The sequence below is a fragment of the Thunnus albacares genome, chromosome 13 (genome assembly GCF_914725855.1).
Source record: "Thunnus albacares chromosome 13, fThuAlb1.1, whole genome shotgun sequence".
Lineage (NCBI taxonomy): Eukaryota > Metazoa > Chordata > Actinopteri > Scombriformes > Scombridae > Thunnus > Thunnus albacares.
Genome location: NC_058118.1, coordinates 18748370 through 18767888, shown reverse-complemented (window position 1 = coordinate 18767888; position 19519 = coordinate 18748370). Strand labels below are relative to the sequence as shown.

General features: G+C 39.0%; 1 protein-coding gene across 2 annotated transcripts in view; it reads left to right on the top strand.

The window, feature by feature from the left end:
* The window catches only part of LOC122995042 (rho GTPase-activating protein 26-like), a 115732-nt gene that overhangs the window by 36131 nt on the left and 60082 nt on the right, over positions 1-19519 (top strand). For both annotated transcript variants that reach the window (XM_044369980.1, XM_044369979.1), the window contains exons 4-6: positions 13671-13766; positions 15971-16032; positions 16881-16952. In XM_044369980.1, the coding sequence (XP_044225915.1) occupies positions 13671-13766; positions 15971-16032; positions 16881-16952 (230 nt within the window). The remainder of the gene's footprint in view (positions 1-13670; positions 13767-15970; positions 16033-16880; positions 16953-19519) is intronic.

Here is a 19519-nt window from a genome sequence, read left to right as displayed (position 1 = left end):
TTTGCTGGTTCCACTTTCTGAAATGTGAGGATTTGCTGCTTTTCACTGTTTATATCTGTTTATCATTGTAAATGATGATGTGTGAAACTGGGTTTTGGACTGTTAATGGGACAAATCAACAAATTGATGTGGCTTTGTACTCTGGAAAATTGGTATTTTTTCTTTTTCTTTTTATAGACTAAATGATTGATCAACTAATTCGAGGATAATAACAGATATCTCAAATCACTGATGAAAATAATAGTTAGTGAGAGTTTTAAAAAATCTGATAATGGTCTATCCACTGACATATTTAACATGAACCCATGACATAAACAAACATTCTGATAAGGATATGACTATTTAGAAACAGAAAGACGCTCCACATAAACAAGCAAACTAGGATACCTAAATCTGCTGCGACATTTGAGTTGCCTTGAAAGAAGCATATAGTAGAAATGTACAATAGTATGTCATCTGACCTTTTTCAATTCATCGAATAATCACTTGGTCAATGATACATCAGAAAACTACCCATTAAAATATACTAGAGCACAAGATGACTCCATCAAATGTCTTGTTTTGGCCAACCAACAGTCCAAATCTCCCAAATATTAACTTCACAGTAATGTCTGACCATGAAAAGCAACATATTCTCACATTTGAGAACTTTGAACCAGTGAATGTTTGGTATTTTTACTTGAAAAATGACTGAAACAATTATTTGAGTATCAAAATGATTAATTTTCTGTCTACTGACTAATTGATGAATCATTGTTTGTAGTTAAGATTGTAGTTCAGAAGCCAGAAATGGCGTTACAGACGTGGTAAAAATCACTGCTAAAGGGTTGTGTGTTGACTTGTGTTTGTATGTGAGCGTCTGATTTTGAAATAAAATGAAAATCATGATGACAGCATTCTGTCCTTCCCTTCACGCTTCTTGCCCCTTAATACGTCCCCATAGATACAATATCTAGTTACTCCTCTCGCTCGCTGACTTAAACCTAGGCAGAAACATCTCCTTCTCTTACATCTGTTTCACAGCTCAGTTTCCTCTGTCCCTCCCTGACACTATATGACTTTCTTCCTCTTGCTTCCCCCCGTCCCCCCTCCTCCCCCCTCCTCCCGCCCCCCCACCCTAACTCTTCCTAACCCCCTCTCTCACTCTCAGTTCATTCTAGTTGGGACTTTGTGTGTCATTGTTGGGCTCTTTTTGTTCCCAGGCTTTATTTAGCCATTGTTAATCACTTTGTTGGCCCCTGACCACCATTCAGCTAGTTTCTGATGAGCAAAGTACTATTACAGAGCAAAGAAAAGCCACAATAAACTCAAACAGTGCTTCATTGACTTAATCATCTATGTGAGGATATCTTAAAGTTCATCTTCTTTCCTCTTGCTCCTTTAAATCCCTTCCATGGGATTCCTCGCTGGGATGGGCAGTTTGACACTCATTAAACAGGAATGAAGATGCAAGTGGGGTGTGTGCAATGTGTGTGTGTGTGTTGTTTTTTAGATTGTTTAGCTCAACGAAAGATCGCTGTATGTTCTCGGATAAGTACAGTGAACTTTAACAATACACAATCTCTCACACACACACAAACACTTGTCCCCTCGGTTGCCACACTGACACATTCAGATGTGATGAAAGCCATCTGTTGAGATGGACAAAGGGAGTGTTTCCAGTGTGTGTGTGTGTGTGTTTGTATGTGCTGGGTCTGCTTTGTCAACCGTGGTGCTGTGTCATGCGTTGGCCCATGTTTGCTTTTATAAGTGATTCCAAATGCGGGCCAGTGAGTACCCCCATTAGTTCCTCTGTGAGTGTGTGTGTGTATTTACTGTCATGACTCCCTCATGTGAAGGACTTCCATCACAGTTTAGATGTGTTTATGGTCCACAGAGTTGCTGTTGGCAAGCATGCAAAGGTTTTCACAACATTGTCCTAGTAAATATAAAGACAAATGTTCCTAATCTATTCATATAAACAAAAGCGTATTTGTCATCAATTTTTCAGATGCTTGAGGGTTTATAAGAACGAAGCTATTCACACAAATTAGGCTTGTAAGCTGGAGAAACATGACTCAGGTACTTTGGTTTGATCCGGTGTACAAAAATCATATATATTACTTAATATGCTTGAAAACTACCGGCTGTATGTAGTATTTTCATTCCCTGTTTTAAAATGTGGAAAAATGTTTTGAACCCATGTCAAATTTAAGTACTAAATTATAGGTTTAATATTACCTCATTTCCTTCTTCATTGCCCTCTGTGGTTAAATGTGTATTAAAAATACATTTGACAGTGAATGGCTGGTGTTAGGGGTCTGTGGGGGGTATGACTGAGGTATTGGACCTCACGTCTGTGTGTCAGCCTGTAGTTAAACCACCAGCAGGAATATTTATACAACTGGTGGCAATTAGTGTGTGATTGGGTATGTGGAGATCGTGTGTGTATGTGTGTGTGTGTTTTTTTTGACATTTTGTCTGTTGAAACAGCTATAGTTGATGTGGTTGAGTACATTGTGGATTGCCCCGGAGCAAACATACGTGGTCATCGTGCTGGTAATATGAAGCGGAGCCACGTGGCCAATAAAATGCTGTTCTGTATCGTAAATCACATTGAACTTCTGATAGATTTCTTTACCTAATTCAGAAAATGCAAAGTCGTATTTGTAGATAAAATCACAAATACATTACATTACTTTTGCTTTAGTGAATCTGAAACTACAAGCTGGTAGTTTCCTAGTAGTCTGAGGTCATCTGTTTACTGTCGGTTATCAAATAAAGACATAACCCAAACCTAGAATCAGAATATAGCTATAATAAGAGTGGTACATTCCTGCACATTATCAGCACGACATTTTCTAAAGGGGACATATGATGCTTTTAGTGATTTTATTTTTATACTGTTATGATGTTGAACATGGTCAAAATTCCCAAACTTGTCAAGTCAAAAGCCAGGGCTTCAGCCTGCTCTGAACACTCTACTTCCTCCTTGTGATGACATCAGATTGTTTGGGCATGCCCACAAACGGCCATCTATTGGTGGCCTTTGTTGCTAAGGTCATTCCACGGGTTGTTCACGTTGTCCACTGGCATGTTTCGGACTGGATTTGGGCTCGAACATGTACTGATGTATTTGAGAAGTTTCTATTGTAAGTAAAGAACGAGAAAAAGAGGTGAAATCCTGCTACTATTGTTTGTTAATAATAATAAACACATTTCTCCGTTCTGTATTTCTCTGTTTAGTGTGTTCAGGTTAGGCTAACCCATTGTTGCTAACTCCCTTCCTCCCCCTTGTCTTGGGAAGCTGCAGCATTTATTACTCACACCCTGTAGTCTGTACTGTACATTTACTGCCAGACTGACAATTTACTACTAACCTTTTCCTCTGCTGTGCTCACATTCACCGTCAGTTTTCTGCCTTTCGCTCTCTCGCTTAACCACTCACTCACTTACGCACTGCCCTATTCCTTAAAAGGAGTTACGCTACCTGCAGTTTCCAAGGCAATGACACAGACGTTAACTCACGTTTCGAAACGGCGCTACTCAGAGGCTCCCGAATGAATGGGTATTTGGCATTATTTTTGGCATTTAAAAAGATGTTTTTGGCCTGGCGGGGGTTCTCGTTGGCCTGGCGGCCTGCCAGTCCTGTACTGTTATAGGGGAAACACTGTTACGCATACATCATTCTGATATATTAGTAATGTGACACACAGTATTGGTTTTAAAAAGAAAAACCTGATTCAGCTTTAGAATATGTGCATGTGAGTGTGTAGCTAGCATGCACGCACTGTATCTGCACGCATGTGACTCCTGCATGTGTGCAGGGATGTTTGTGTGAAGAGTTAGCCGCAGCCTGGAGGTTGTCTCGAGCATTTTGGCAGCAGCTTGTCCTGATGACATATTTACTGCACAGGCAGCCAGCTTAGTCCTTTGGAAGGTGATGAGATAAAATATAACTCTGAGCTGTTTTTCCTCTCTTTCTCCTCATTTTCTCCTCATTCCTCTGCCAATCTCTCACTCTATCTTTCAATCTCCGAAGTGACGTTATTGTTGTTGCGTCCAACTCAAACTCACACAGCGCTGAAACGGTCTTGGATATGATTTCTCTTGTGCCACAACTAAACATTAAAATTGACTCTCTTGTTCATACACAGTCGAAATACACACTCGCATACCGTTTTTCAAGTCAACCATAAAATTAACACCATTCATGCCACAATGTGCCAAAGACCAAAGAGGCTGAATTTGATTCCACTGCGATACGCAATCCACCTTTAACCCCTAAACATTAACCCATTTTACACAGCCTGGAGGGACTGACTGTATGGCAAGGTATTAGATGGTATAGACTTAATATTACTGGACAGCAGTGAGCGTTTTTTTTCTACTGTTCTCCAGCTGTGTCGGTGGATCGTATTACTGGCGGATGATGGACCTGAAATGTGGGTCTGTAACGGGATCTACATTCACGGCCAGATTTGACCTTAATCACCCGACGCTCCACTGTGGACACAAGAAGAGTGATGAGACTGTATATGTTGTGCGTCAATGTGCGCCGACCCCAGCCTGCTTCCCATAAAGCTGACTGAGCAGAATAGACAGACGAAGAGTGACCTCTGACCCTTACTTCCCCCCCTCAACCTGCACTCACCATGGCAACAGCTGAAAGAAGCCATCTCCACTTCCTCGCCCTTTCTCTCTTTTGCACTTTTCCTGCTTCTGTGGCTTATTGTTGCCGTGATAGTAGTGTTTTTTTTCTCCACTAAATGTCAAACTGACCTTGTGTGCTCTGTCCAACAGGAAAGCCTGCCCATGTACTGTAGGTTCACGCTCAGTGTTTGACAACCTTCACTTACATTTTTTTTTTTGTTTTTAAAGTTGGTCTTGAGCCATTCCTGCTTTATGACTGAGGAGGACGGAAAGAGACTGGTCAGAGATAACATTAGATTCAAACTCACAAGGTTTCAATTAGATTTTATTTGTTTCAGCATAAAGCTACCAGAATGCCACAGTCATGATGTTTGAGTTTGACAATGTTGACCTTTCTGGTGTCAACACACTCTGTCTCTCTCTCTCTCTCTCTCTCTCTCCCTCTCTCTCTCTTACTCACCCAGTCATGCATGTACACAAACACACATGCCCACATACGGTAGAGCTTGCCATCCGAGGGAGAGTTATTGGCTGTCAGATATCGGGGTCAGGAGGTGGAGAGATTCCACAATCCTTGCTTGCTGCATCCGCATGGCTGCGAGGGTCAGCATGACGTAAACCGCATCATCAAGTGTGTGGGTGTGTGCGTCGGCTTGTCCATGTTAAGAGAGCACAGAACTGTAGGCTATGACTGTTAAATTGAGATGAAAAGCCAACATAATTAACATGGTATGGAGAACGCACACTGTCTCTTCCTTGTGGCACTTTTTTAAAAACACAGCAGATCACTTCTTAGTGCAGTCTTGAAAAGTCTATTAAACAGTCTGTATTCCCCCCCAAAGGGTATAGTTTTTATGCATATAATACCATATAATATGCTTTTCACTTTATTAACACTTTATTATTAATTTTCCCCACCAGCAGAGCCAGAACCTCACCAACCATAAAACAATATGTACACTTTGCCATGAATTTCTTTAAGATCAAAAGTGCCCGAGTGTATCTTTATATACTAGATCATGCCACTAAACCATGTCATGACACCTAAATATGTCAATCCATAGTTATTTATATATAACCAGTCTGTTAAATCTTAAGATTTTATGAAAAGACGGAACATTTTTACAAAACAAAGTGTACCAGTGTGGGTTGTATACTACATATGACTCTACAGTCTTTCACTGTATGATTCAGTTCACACATTCCTCTCCTTGCTTAGCTGCTGGGTCATGTAAAGAATTAGATGAGACTGAAATCAGTCTTTGTCTCCACAGATGAATAGTGTGCATGTGTGTGTGGTGTGTGTATGTGTGTGTGTGTGTGTGTGTGTTTGTCCCACTTGATGAATAGGGTTTCTATTCGCATGCTTGTGGAACAAAGCTACTGCAGAGTTCAAGCTACTGCTGGATATCCTGTTGATATCACACAGGCCCATTCTTTCGATTGTGTATGTGTGTGTTTGCGAGTTAATACACATAGCAGCCGTTGTACAGTGCTGCTGCAGTTGCAGTTGAAGTCCAGACAGAGCATGTGACTGGTATATCCAGGGCTGACAGGATTCCCATCACCAAAATCACAACACATAGAAAGCAAATGCAATCTCTTTTCAAGAAATATCTATGTAACTCCACAGAAAGGAGTGAACAGATGTAGAAACTATGAAGCAGAAACCTTTGTTTTTTTCACCTTTTGACCACCTTTGGTCCTTTTACCCTTAACTGCCACATGTCATGTCAGTAACAAAGAACCTTTAGCATCCCCATGTCCAATGGGTTCAGGGGATTGTGGTGGACAGGTCATTGTTTTTGCCTGAATTTTCATCCACTTCCAAGTCTTCCACTTCTGGACACCTCTGTGTTATCATGTTCAAAACCTGATGGTGATTAATTGATTTCGGGCCCATCAAAAGTTACCAGTGTGCAAGTTTACATATTTAAATGTCTCATTTTGTCCAACCAACAATTCAAAACCAAAAAAGATTCCTTTTACTTTCATAACAGACTAAGAAAACTGAACAATAATCACATTTCAGAAGCTTGAACCAGTAAATTTAAAGGTATTTGTGCTTAAACAGTTAATTTAGTAAATTTTAAATGGAAATCAAAACGGTTGTGGATTAATATTTTTGCCGATCGATTAATTGACTAATCGTTTCAGCTCTAAATTGATAAACCTGGGCTGTTACAGTGTTGAAGGATGTAATATTTGTCGATAACAATTTGAAGGCAAATTCCACTGACTCCAGTTAGTTGGTCTGAACAATTACTTGTTCTACCACAAATGTTTATACAAAAGTCTAAGAGCAGATTTCCTCAAATCCCAAGTATATGTGTCATGCTATCTTGGTACTGTTTGTTTCTTTATCTGTGCGTGTCTCCATTGGGTGGTGTCATGAGCTCAAGAGGAAGTGAAAGAGAGAAGAATGGGGGGAATTCTGTTGTACAAGTGAGAGAGAGAGAGAGAGAAGGGAAGAGGACAGAGAGGCGAGTGTCAACAGGGTTATGTATTTTTAGCGGTCACTGTCCTGCGCCGTCCTCGCACAGACTCACACAACCACTAAATAGCAGTGACAGCAGTGCATCATCCATGCATACTGCATCTAGGATCCCCAACAATGCTGCTTTCAAATCTGATATTGCATATTCAAAATATTTCAAATATTCTCCATCCAACGGTTGATTTTTATCACATTAACAACAGACCTACGCAGCAATACCAATGCTGGAATGCTGCTGTTACTGCACGAGCAGCATAACATGTAATTCAATTCTGTTTGGTGGATTATTTACATGGACTGTGTACATTACTGAATGTATGTTTAAATGGGCCAAAGTTTGTCCAAAGTAGATGATGCATCAGTTACTGTATTAATGAGTCATTTCACTAAAGTTATCCAATGTTTTTTTTTTTGATAATTTGGACGAACTGGCCTTTAACCTCTTGAGAAAAATGTTTGCTGCAATTAGTGACATACAAGATTCAGACATTATCAGTGATGTGATGTGATTCATCGCTTCTTTTGGTGTTTTTTCTTTTTGTTCATCATACAAATTGGTTAACCATCTTATAACATGGGGCTTGAACCTTTGAATGACTGCATTGAAACGACTACCATAAATGGTAAGGCATCAGTTCTTGCTACATCTGTAAGTAGATGTTCTCTGGACAATGTACTTGTGGCATGTAATTCTGTCTTTGTTTCATAGTAATTCATTTGTGTTGGCCAGATCTTACAGAATCATATAGTCCAACAATGTGGTTTTGATTTGGAAACATGGTGAGAGCGAGCCGAGAGCTCCGCTTCCAGCTGATGTGTATGTGTGTTTTTTTTCGCGCACAGACGCACAGAACGTGCAGTTGCGTGTGTCCGAGTATGTCAGTGTCGACAGCTGTGACATGCATGATGTATACGCATACATGTGCCAGAAAAAAAAAAAAATTCTTATGTTACCTCATCACGCCGTTTGCCAAAATGTACAGTGAGACATCCTCCGAGGGCGAACGAGCTAAACACAAATGCATATTCGCGAGTTTGTTTTTCATCACAGCTTTGAGTGATGCAACCAGAACCCATTGTTCCCAAAGCAGAATAAAGTCATACTTGACATTCATCAGGGTATTTACTCTGAGTGGCAACACAAATAGAGATAAACAGTCGGCTTGTGGTTTGTAATAGAACTTGTCAGATTTGAAAACATACGGTAATGTTTCGCTCGCAACACTGTCAAGTAACTGAGAAACAATAAGAGGAACAGTAATGCTATAGCGATGGTTTCGGCACACGCTGTGACAGATTACGGTTACTGTTGCTTAATTATTTGAACTGAATACAGAAAGATGATGAATCAGCTGTTTGTATAATATTTCCCACGGTGGAGAATGTGTTGCCTTATGATGCAACACATCACTTCAAATGAATATAAACCAGAATCAAGTGTATACATTTTAAAATGATGCTGCAAAAAGTCCAAAAATAGCAGTTGGTGTAATTTAACCAATGAGCTAAATCAAAGTGAAGAAGAGAAGTTTTTTTTGAGAGAAATTATATTTAAACCATTTTAAATCTTTGATCATCTCTGCACCAGACAATTTCATGGGTTTGTTGAGACATTTCCTAAGAAAAACTGACACTTTAAAGTCATCGTAGCATGTGTAGGAGGAGGAGAATGTCAGATTACACAATCATATAATAACTCTTCACCTAAAGAAAAATCTGCTGGAACTCCTAACGAGTTCACTCTTAAAGGTGTTAAGAACTTTCTTTTCAGGATCAGAAACTTTTGGATGCCTTTTTTTACTAATGATTAAACTGTGGTGAGTGCACATAAAATATAATGGTCCAAACTAGGATGCGTGTGCCAACATTGAGTATTACAGGTCAGGACACTTTCCACCAGGCAAAATCTATTTAAAAGATGTAATAATGTTTTAATGCTCTCTACTTGAGGTATACTTAAATTTGTTTATTTATTTTAAACAACCGCATACGTTTGTACTTGATGCTAAATCCTTTTTCTTGAAGTTGAAACTCGGTCAACTATGACTCAGATGTTAAGCTATGAAATAATTTAATACTACTCATCATACCAAGGTGTGGCTACTTTGGGGGAGTTCATGTGTGCTCGTCTTAATGTGGACCGTTTGTTGCTCTGAATTTTCTGCAGTTATAAACTGACGAAGTAAAAGACTAAAAACAGAATGTTAGATGTTTCTCTCATTCATTGTATCATGGTAGGTATTGTATCAGATTTCAAACATTTTAGCCTTCATGTTTCTCCATAACTGACTGTTCACACTGAGCTGTGAAGAAAACATAAAAAAACAGGAACAAATAAAGTTTTCAGCTATTAGAAGTAGTTCCATCTCAGCAGCTGGAATTAACTAATGACTTCATACTAGAGCTGCAACAACCAGTCTATTAATTGATTAGTGTATCGACCGAAAATTATTCAAATAGTCATTTTAATCACTTTTTTCTTCTCAAATGTGGGAATTTGAAGCTTTTCTGTCATGCAGTACATGAGAGTAAACTGAATATCGTTAGATTTTGGACTGTTGATCGGACAAAACAGAATAATTGAAGACGTCTCTTTGAGCTTTAGGAAATTTTTCTATTTTCTGACATTTTATAGACAAAATGATTAATTGATTAATCGAGAAAACAATCTGCAGGTTCATCATTAAGGAAAATAATCGTTCGTTTCAGCCCGTACTTCATCAAACAGCACATCAAAGCCTTTTGTGTTGTGCTTGAATTCTGGCAGGAAAGATCTACCCTAAACACTTGAGTTTTGTTGAAAAAAAAAACCCAAACAGCTATCAGTGATGTACTCTGCATTCCTGGGTGCATTCAGGGTGAATCTAAAACATCAAAACCAAACATGTTTTTTGGGGTAAATCCTACAGAATCAGAGGAAGCGCTTCTCACTAAACTCACTGTTTAGTACGGACATTCGAAAGTCATACAGGAAGAAATTAATCAGACCAATTTCCCCACTTAAAGTCAAAGCAGCAACCAGCACATCTGGATGTTCGAGTGTGGAAGTCCTTTTAAAATGGGTCACTGTAATGGTCACATGATTATGGTTCCACTAAAACAAACATACAAACTGTATTGAACACCTACAGCACCAGTCAAAAGTTGGGACACGCTTTCTCAATCAAGTGAATAGGAAGGTGTGTCCAAACTTTTGACTGGTTCAATATGTGTCTCTTTCAGTTAAAAGTCAATTGAATGAGGGTCTCAATATCTACAGTACTGTAACTTCAAGTCTTCTAATTTAGACCTTGGTGCCATTTGTGGAAGTTAGTGGAAGGCTAGACATGGATGCCACCGCAAGTGTGACATCCATGATGCTTGTCACAGTAGCCTCAGTACCGCAGAAACCAACAACACATGTTTTATGTAAATAAAATAACTCTCCTGTCACTCTCGCTCTCTCTCCATCAACTGAATGCAGCATGTTTTTAGTGGCTTTCTGATAAATGCATGAAATGATAAAAGTGGATGACTGTATTGGACAGTAACTATTAGAATATTCATAATGATAAACTGATTATATATATATATATTTAACAGTGTCAGCGGATCTGAGGCTGCCCTTCTGTTTTCCGACTCCTCAGTCTGTGGTTTGATGTTTATAAAGGAGAGCACGTGCAGCGTGGCCGGAGCCAGCCCCAAGAAATGAAGAAACGACTGGCACGTTTCACTCACAAGGTGCTGAGAGGAACTGTCAGTGGCAGGAAGGAGAAGACGGAGCAACCAGAGAGGAGAGGAGAGGAGAGGGAGGGGAGACGGAGGCCACAAAAAGAAGAGTGAGGAGGAGAGTGTAGAAAGAGATATAGTTTTGTGTAGCTCAGTGGACACATACTGCATGACATCAGTGCTGCCAGAGCTGGATTTGATTCCCACTGAGGCCGCCCATGCTGAAAATAAGGCACTCTCGCTAGCAGGCGAGGCAGTCGTTTAGATGAAGACCAGAGCAGAGAGGGGGATTTAATTTTATGACATGAAGGGGATCAATGAAAAGTCTGCACTGATGATACAAGGAGACACGTAGACACAGGGAAAAGACAGAGGTGTAGATCTGATGATTTGTCATGTTGTTGTGGTGTTGATTTACAAGTAAGGCACTCACTGTTAATTATAACAGACACAATACTGGATGTAGAGCAATCTTCAGCACTTAAATGGCTATTTACACCTGAAAAGTTTTATACTGTTTTATACCAAAGGTCTGCTGTCAGTATAGCATCATTTGCCAATATCACAATGTAATGCTGCTGGATTTTGATTATAAAAGTCAAATCTGTAAATAACTATTATACTGTATATACAGTCATAAAATATATCACTCACTTCAAACATCTCAATGCTGCACCTATGCTTATAAATGTGCAAAATAGTAATTCCCTACCTTCTCCTTCATGTTTGTTTTTTCTAACTAAACCTTTGCTTTCAATTAATTATTAACAAGTAAGATTCTGCTGTCCTGTGGTGCTAAAACACCCTGATACATCAGCAGAGCTTTCCCAGGGGTTGTTTGAATCACTAATAATAGTATCTCACGGATGACTTTGCCATTTGCTGAGATTTCTGGCTTTCATAGCTGTGGAAACACACACACACACAGCAGCTTCAAAGAGTGGACCATACTCTTGCTTTTAAAACAAACTCCACGCTGTCTCAAACCTAAACACATTTTCTTTTGCTCAACAGTGGAGAGCAACACGGCGAGTGAGCGAAAGCCCGTGCGCTATCTTTCTCCTACAGACCACCTTAAACTGTGTCAGATTTTGCAGGCAGAGACCGAGGAAGTTATTGATTACTCGGTACATCTTTGATCTCTGAACAGGTGATTGTTACTGATAAATATTTATATAATTAATTTATCAGTTGTATGACACTTATGATAAATAACATTAGCATTAATACAATAGTTTTAAATTGGAAGAATCTTTTAGTTTTAAATCAACTGAAGAACAGTTGAATTTTAAAACTAAAACTGTTTTAAAAGAATAAAGTGCTCACTCTCTAACTTTGTTATAGTTTTCATTTTATTATAATGTGTCACTACTTAGGACTACTGCTGGTGAAAGATTTTTTTTTTTTTTTTTACTGGACACTGGCACTGCTAAACCGCAGTTTATCCTTCAAGGTTGGAGTTTGGTCTCAGTTTGGTCAGGCTTTAGTTATTTTGACGCTACGGGGCCACTGTGACTCACTGCTAACTGACATGCTAAGATGTTTTTTCTGAGTCAGTCCCAAGAGAGAAAGTGGTGTGTGTCTGTGTTTGTGTGCCAGCTTGTGTGGGGGTTCTGGCAGCACACGCAGGAGCTGCTAGGCCTGTGTTTCATTTCTCCGACTGGCAAACTGCAGCGAATCTTTCCACGCACACACATACACATACACACACACACGCACACACACAGATCTACATGGAGAACCTGTGGTATTTACATGAACACGGCCAATTACGTTCTCTCTGTCTTCTTTCTCTCTCTCTCTCTCTCTCTCTCTCTCTCTCTACGCTCACTGTCCTTTCCCTGACTCCAATCTGTCTTTCCTTGAGACTCTTGATCTAGCCTATCTTTTTCTTTCTCTCTATATTTCTCTGCGTCCTTGTCTGGTTTTCATTTTAAGTTCCATCCATAGTTTACAAAATGTCACTGAAATGCATGTTTGCTATTGGAGGTTTTGTGTAATTTCTCTTCTCTTTCTTGAAAAGAGGGGTTCCCTGCTGGGATAGACCACATCCCACTGTTTCTCTTATTGAAAGTCTTTCTCTTCCATCTTTAACCGCGGAAGTAAAGGCACAATTAGCCTTTGCATCAATAGAAATTGTTTATAACTCCCCGATTTATTCTGTCTCAGTGTCAGGATAGCACGCAAGAATGGAGAAGTTTCTCTCTCTTTCACTCCGATCCTGTAGAGGCTGACCTCAACCTGTCCAGCAACAGGAAATATTGTAGCGAAGGTGACCCTGCCTCGAGTTTAAATGGAGAGGAAGCCAAACTCGCTGTGAGTGTCTGTCTCCTAGGAGCTCTTAGCGCCTCATGTATTATTTGAAAGGCATCCATCTGTCCGAGGCTTTTCGCTGCCTCACTTGGTTAATGTGACTTAAGTATAATGGAACTTTTTGCACTTTTCCGCACACACGCACACACACACAGGCACACAAACCTCCCCACAAGCTGACAACCTTCATCACTAACGCCACTGGGGATCCACTCACAGTATCCGCCTGTCTGCATTTAAGCTTTTTCCACTCACTCTCACTTTCAAAAAATGTAACGCAGGACAAAGAGCGATGTTCTCTTACACGATTGTATTAGTTTTAGCTCAGGAAGATGTGAGCGACGGTGTGATGCTTTCTACACGTCTTTACATTTGATGGTTGAATCATAATGAACTCCCGCAGAATGTGGTGCTTTCGCTTACAAAAACATGCAGTCAAAGTGTCCTCAACGGTGAAATAAAACATCACTAACCTAGACGCTTCTTTTTTTTTTCCTTTTCTCTCTCTCCGTTCTCGCAGGTCTGTCGACGGCCAAGAGGAAGTTTGCTGACTCTCTCAACGAGTTTAAATTCCAGTGTATCGGAGATGCCGAGACGGATGATGAGATATGCATAGGTGAGCTTGCTGATATGAAATCCAATACATTCACTGTACCGACAATCTGTAAATAGACAGTAGTCAATGCGCTGTCATTCATAGCCACTGAAATAGAACAGTTGTATCAGCACTAATTTAAAGGTCAGCTTTATTTTCAGACAAACTGTCTTGAATTATCTGCCCTGAATTTGTTCTTTGTTTTTTTTTTTTTGTATCAAAGCTTTTAGTATTCAAAGCTTTTTCAGCAAATAATGAACAAGTGAGGCATGAGTGCTGATCATTGGATTGATTTTAGATGTTGCAGTCCTGTTTTTATACCTTTTTTTTGTTTTCACTATTTGTATTACTTTTATCTAAATGTTGTCTCATGTTGGAATTAAAAGCATCATCTAACGTTTCCATGTAATGATATACTTGTGATATCATTACATGGAAATTCACTTTAAGCTTAGGCCAGTTTCAGGTTAACATCAGTTTCAGATTGTGTAAAAGCTCAATTCTTCACTTGAATTTGTCTGTTGGCATCATACTGTAAGATGTGCAGACAGTGGGTAGCAGCCAGGTCCTACATCAGCAACTTTGAATGGAAATAGTCTACAAGCATGCAATCTGACCAACAGTAAATATAGTTTTCTCTCCAGTGGCATTAAGAGCAAATAACATAAGTATAGAATATATAGTATGTGGATGTACTGTACAGTTTAAAGTGTAGATTTCTGCTTATTGTCTATAATAAAAAATGATAATAATAAAAGCATAATTTAAGATATACAGCCAAGATTACAATGCCAATGTTTCCTCATCCTCTATAATAAAACACTAATAAAAGTGACATGTTTCATAGCTCTTGCTTAAGCCTGTTGCATATATCCTGAGTTTTTTTTAAGTGTTGCCCTTGTCTGTTTAATACTCTCCCCTCTCAAAGCAGCGTAAGAAACCCAAAACTTACACATATCGGTACACGCATGAATATTGTTTAATACTGGTATAATATTGGCGTACATGATAATATAATTAGTGATTCCATGAAGTCATCTAGGCCTCCCAGTGCTCTTTTTGTGTCTGTCCAAACAGCCTGCTGTGAAACATGCAGCAGTTAACCACCACACCCTCTCGTGCTGCCTGGCTCTGCCTGTGCAGGCTGCAGCTCCTCACTGGCCTGACGCACCCACTACTGTTGTTGAACTATCCCCAGCTATCTTTCCCGAACAGCTTGCTGCTCAACTGGGCTGCATTGTTGTTTTTTTTAAGGATATCCATAAACATGTCACAACTCATTTCTCTCTCTTCTCTCTTTCTCTCTCGATACAATGACGAGATTTCACTGCAAACAGATTTCCAGCATATCCGTTAAAAAAATAACTCTTATTTAAATAAAAAGCAAGGTGAAAAATGCACAAGAACAGGCTGAGTTAGTTTTACTAGATCATTATCTTATTGTAACTCTCTCAATATTATATTTTTCTTGTTCTAGGCGATTGATGAAGAATGTGTGACTGAGCTTACTGAAAGATTTGACTGCATTTTATGAGCTTTATTAAAGGATTGTGTTGTTTTTTTAATGCATACCTTGCATAGTCCTGAAGATCTGCTGCTTTATAGTTGGATCTAACTTCTAAGTACCAAATCCTGTAACTTGAAGTCTGACGTTGAAAATCAGTGTGTGTAAGTGAGAGTATGAGTGTGCTGTCACATGATGATTAAGGAATAAACTTGGGCTCCACTGTCTACGTGCACGCATGTGTGATTTTTACATGGCAGCGCACATGCCGCACATGCTCAGTATGTACTCAGCGTGTCTGAAGAACGAAGTGCGTGTGCGAAGTGTTGGACAGGGACGGAATTGAAGTGGAAACTCTGACCTAAAACAATGTAGCAGTACCCTTCTTGCCAGCGAGCGAGGAAACAAGCACTGAGCTGTATTCACAGTGAAAGCACCATAGAAACAAACCCTCTAAATTGCGGTTTCATTTCTAGTTAATTACTCTGCTGTGTCACGAGTTTAGTCAAATCTGTAAGAGGTCCAAGAGTAGAAACAAAACATCTTCATCCCTGCCACCTCACGCCAACTTTCTTCAAACACGCTCTGTTCCTGTTTTGCCTGTACTTGGTTGTCTCTCTCATTATCAATTATTCAAAATGCCAACTTTTTCCTCTTTCTTTCTCTTCCATTTGTCTCCTGTCTTTTATGTCTCCATGTCTACCGACGTGTCTGTCCTCAGCCAAGTCTCTTCAGGAGTTTGCGGCGGTCTTACAGAACTTGGAGGATGAGAGGACACGGATGGTGAGTGTCCTAACAAGATTGTATTGGATATGATATGGTGGGTTGTCGATTGGAGGGAGCGGAAATTCACTGTTATGCACTACATTTTACTCACACTCAGGAAATATATTGATATTGACAGGGCTGTCAACTATTATTATCAGAATCAGATTTATTCGAGACAAGGAATTCAATGTGGTCCACATGTCAACAGAAAAAGCAAAAACATGAACATTAAACAACAAACATAAACACAAACATAATAGTTTAAGACTGGTGGACTATGTGCTTGCATATATGTATATATATGATAAAAACTATGTGTGTGTATAAAATAAATAGAATATAAATAGAAGTATGAATACCAGTGTAGATATAAATATAAGTTTTAGTGTAAATGAACTATGTGTGTATTAACAGGATTTATATGTACGGTTAACAATTAAAAAAAAGTACAAATCTACATACATCTACACAGTGCAGGACAGACAACTAATAATAGAATTGGTCAACCAATGTTTTTTGAATCTTTTTCAGTGAATAAATCTTTATTTGGTCTTTTTTTAAAGCATAGAAGCTTTAGGCATTTCTAGAAAATGATTGTCAGGTGTCATATGGCATCAAAATAATTTTCACAAATAGGCTTTGGCCCCTCTGAGAATCAGTGCTAGGACCTATAGATGATATTTTAAGTGAAATAATAAATAAAAATTTATGATTCATGTTAAACTTCTTTGCCAAACAAAAAATGATGAGTAATGATGATAATGCATACAATGTCAGTAAAAATGTATATGTCCTTATAGTAACTATGACCTTAATTTTATGTGTATGTGTGTCTGTGTGTGTGTGTGTGTGTGCGCCCGCAGATCGAGAACGCCAGTGATGTGCTGATTATGCCTCTGGAGCGGTTCAGGAAAGAGCAGATCAGTGCAGCCAAGGTAAGAGAGTGACTGCACAGCCACATGACTGGTGACGGAAATAAGCTCTGCTGCACATGTACTGTGCATCAGTATTGATATGCCGGCAGCGTAACATAAATCAATAAAATCCTGTTAGTGTCTTTTCAGCTGGCAGATACACCTGCTCACAACATTTAGTTATACAGTAAACTTAAAAAAATCTTAATATTACTTAAAACTGTTAGGTATTGAGAGATGTGTATTTATATCATGTGATAATTGTTGTGTGCTTTTGGCACTCAACAAGCAGCACTGCAGCTGAAAGACTTACAGTCTCTGCAACATTGGCACCTCTGCTTTAGTACCACCTGCTTGATCTTACTGCAGTTTATTAGGTTTTTGAATATGCACTATACTGCTTATATTTTATCTTTATACTATATCTGAGTAAATTTTACCTATATAGTTTATACTCAGTGTATTATTGGATTTTAGCGATTTTCCAATTTGATCACAGGAGATCCACAAAAAAGGGCATTTCTACTGTTTACTTGGTCTTTTTATTTGTGTATATTAAAGCATGCATGGCTTACAGTGTAGTTCCAGTGAGATCCTCCGTCATGGAGCATTGAGGCAGTGCTTAAAGAATTTGTTTTGATAACAATACTGCAATGCTTTTATTTTAAAAATCCAGAAGAGCAGCTTTACTTAGAGCAAAGACCGAAAAAGATAATAGTTGCCAGTTAAAATGAACAAGCTAAATGCCATCAGATATGAGTGCAATAAATCTTAACAACAATGTCATGATAGGATATTTTTATATCGCAGACCTTTTAAGGTGCTTATGACGCCTTAAAATGTTCAGTCTTCATCCCAGTCCGTTATTTTAACAGTACAGTGACGCATTGAATGAATTTATCAAAGTCCTCTTCAAACATGCTTGTAATAAAAGGCTATATAGTACATGTACAGAATATTTACTACATGTCTAAGGGTAGCCCTCTTCTCCCATGGTGGTGTCTATCCCTTTGTAGCTGTGTTGCTGTGTTGTGCTTGTGTTGCTTTTATATTCTGTTTTAATGCCTTTTATGCTCTATGTAAAGCACTTTGAATTGCCTTGTTGTTGAAATGTGCTATACAAATAAACTTGCCTTGCCTCGCCTTGCCTATCAAGGCCTGAACCATCACTACATGACCTGGTTAGGAGATTAGAGGAATAAATAATGCTGCCACAAATCACTGATTCCCACAAGGGGGGGTCTCATAGGCCAGCAGGGCTCCCTTGTGGCATCGCTGGTGTTGTTTTAGTGATTCAGTGTGTGTAAACCTGGGGTTGAATGTACAGGAGGGCATGGAAACACTGAACTTGAAGGTAAACAGGAGGATGATTACCTTTTTAATAACTGTAAATATTCAAAACTAAATGAAAACACTAGACAGGACAGTTAAGTCCCACACATGACTCAAGATTTACTAGAGAAATATTACTTTTTATAACTATTTCTTTCTTATTCATATTTTACAGGTTAAAAGATAATCACTATACTGAACATTTTTGGTAATCCCTCACCCTGTGTAGCAAATATGCCATCTTTTAATGTTATAATCTCTTTACAGTAGGCCATGGTGCACTTGCCCTGTGCTGTCATTAGCCATAGGACCTAGATGAGTAGCCATGGGGGTTCCCCTGATACATGCAGTATTAAACATGTTATCGGTGCATACTATACTAATCCACCCCCTTACAGCAGGTCATTGTTTGATTGTGACATGGTGGCCAGATTAAGAAGTGAACGCTTAATCTGTGCGGTTAGGTCACCATGAGCGATGTACTAATCCCAGTTTAGCCCTAAAAGAACTGACAACATCTTCGCCTGGCACAGTTTCACCTTGTCCTAAAGCTTCAGAGCTGGCAGTCCTCTAACATTAGAGGAGTTTGAAGGGAATTACAGCAAGTGGTAGTAGAAATATGTTTAAAACATGCTAGGTTACGTATATTACAGTTTATTTAAAGAAAACACCCGCGTAAGGTCCAGGTTCTAATTTTATTCACCATGGAATTTACACAAATCAAACTGCGGCAGAAACAAGGCCTCAAAAAAGGCATTACACAAGTAATTCAACTTCAACATGCTCTGTCAGCATAAAAAGTACAACATTGTTCTTAACACAAAGGACATAGGGCTGGTAATGTGAGGCCCATGTTTGTATAAAACAAATACATCAGTCCTGCAACAATGATAGAAGCTGAATAAACACACTCAGCATAAAGTCTCTGAAACAATCTACCGCTGCTAAAGTTGTGGACAGTTGGTGTTAATATGTGTTTTTCAGCCTATTTAAGTTATATTTACAGTTTGATGACTGGATTAGGTGAGAGTATCTCAGTCAGCCATGCGTCAGTGTCTCAGTTAGTTAAAACCTCAGCAAGACAGCAAATGCTGCTTCTGTTAAAGTTAAATAATACAGCACAGTATATTTATTTTACTCTTAATGAGCTTTGGTACCCTGGTAAAACTTCATTAAAAAAAATTAATCAATAAAATGAATACTAAAAGATTCATGCCATGTGCTGTATGCAGTGACAGGCTGGGAGTAATGATGTA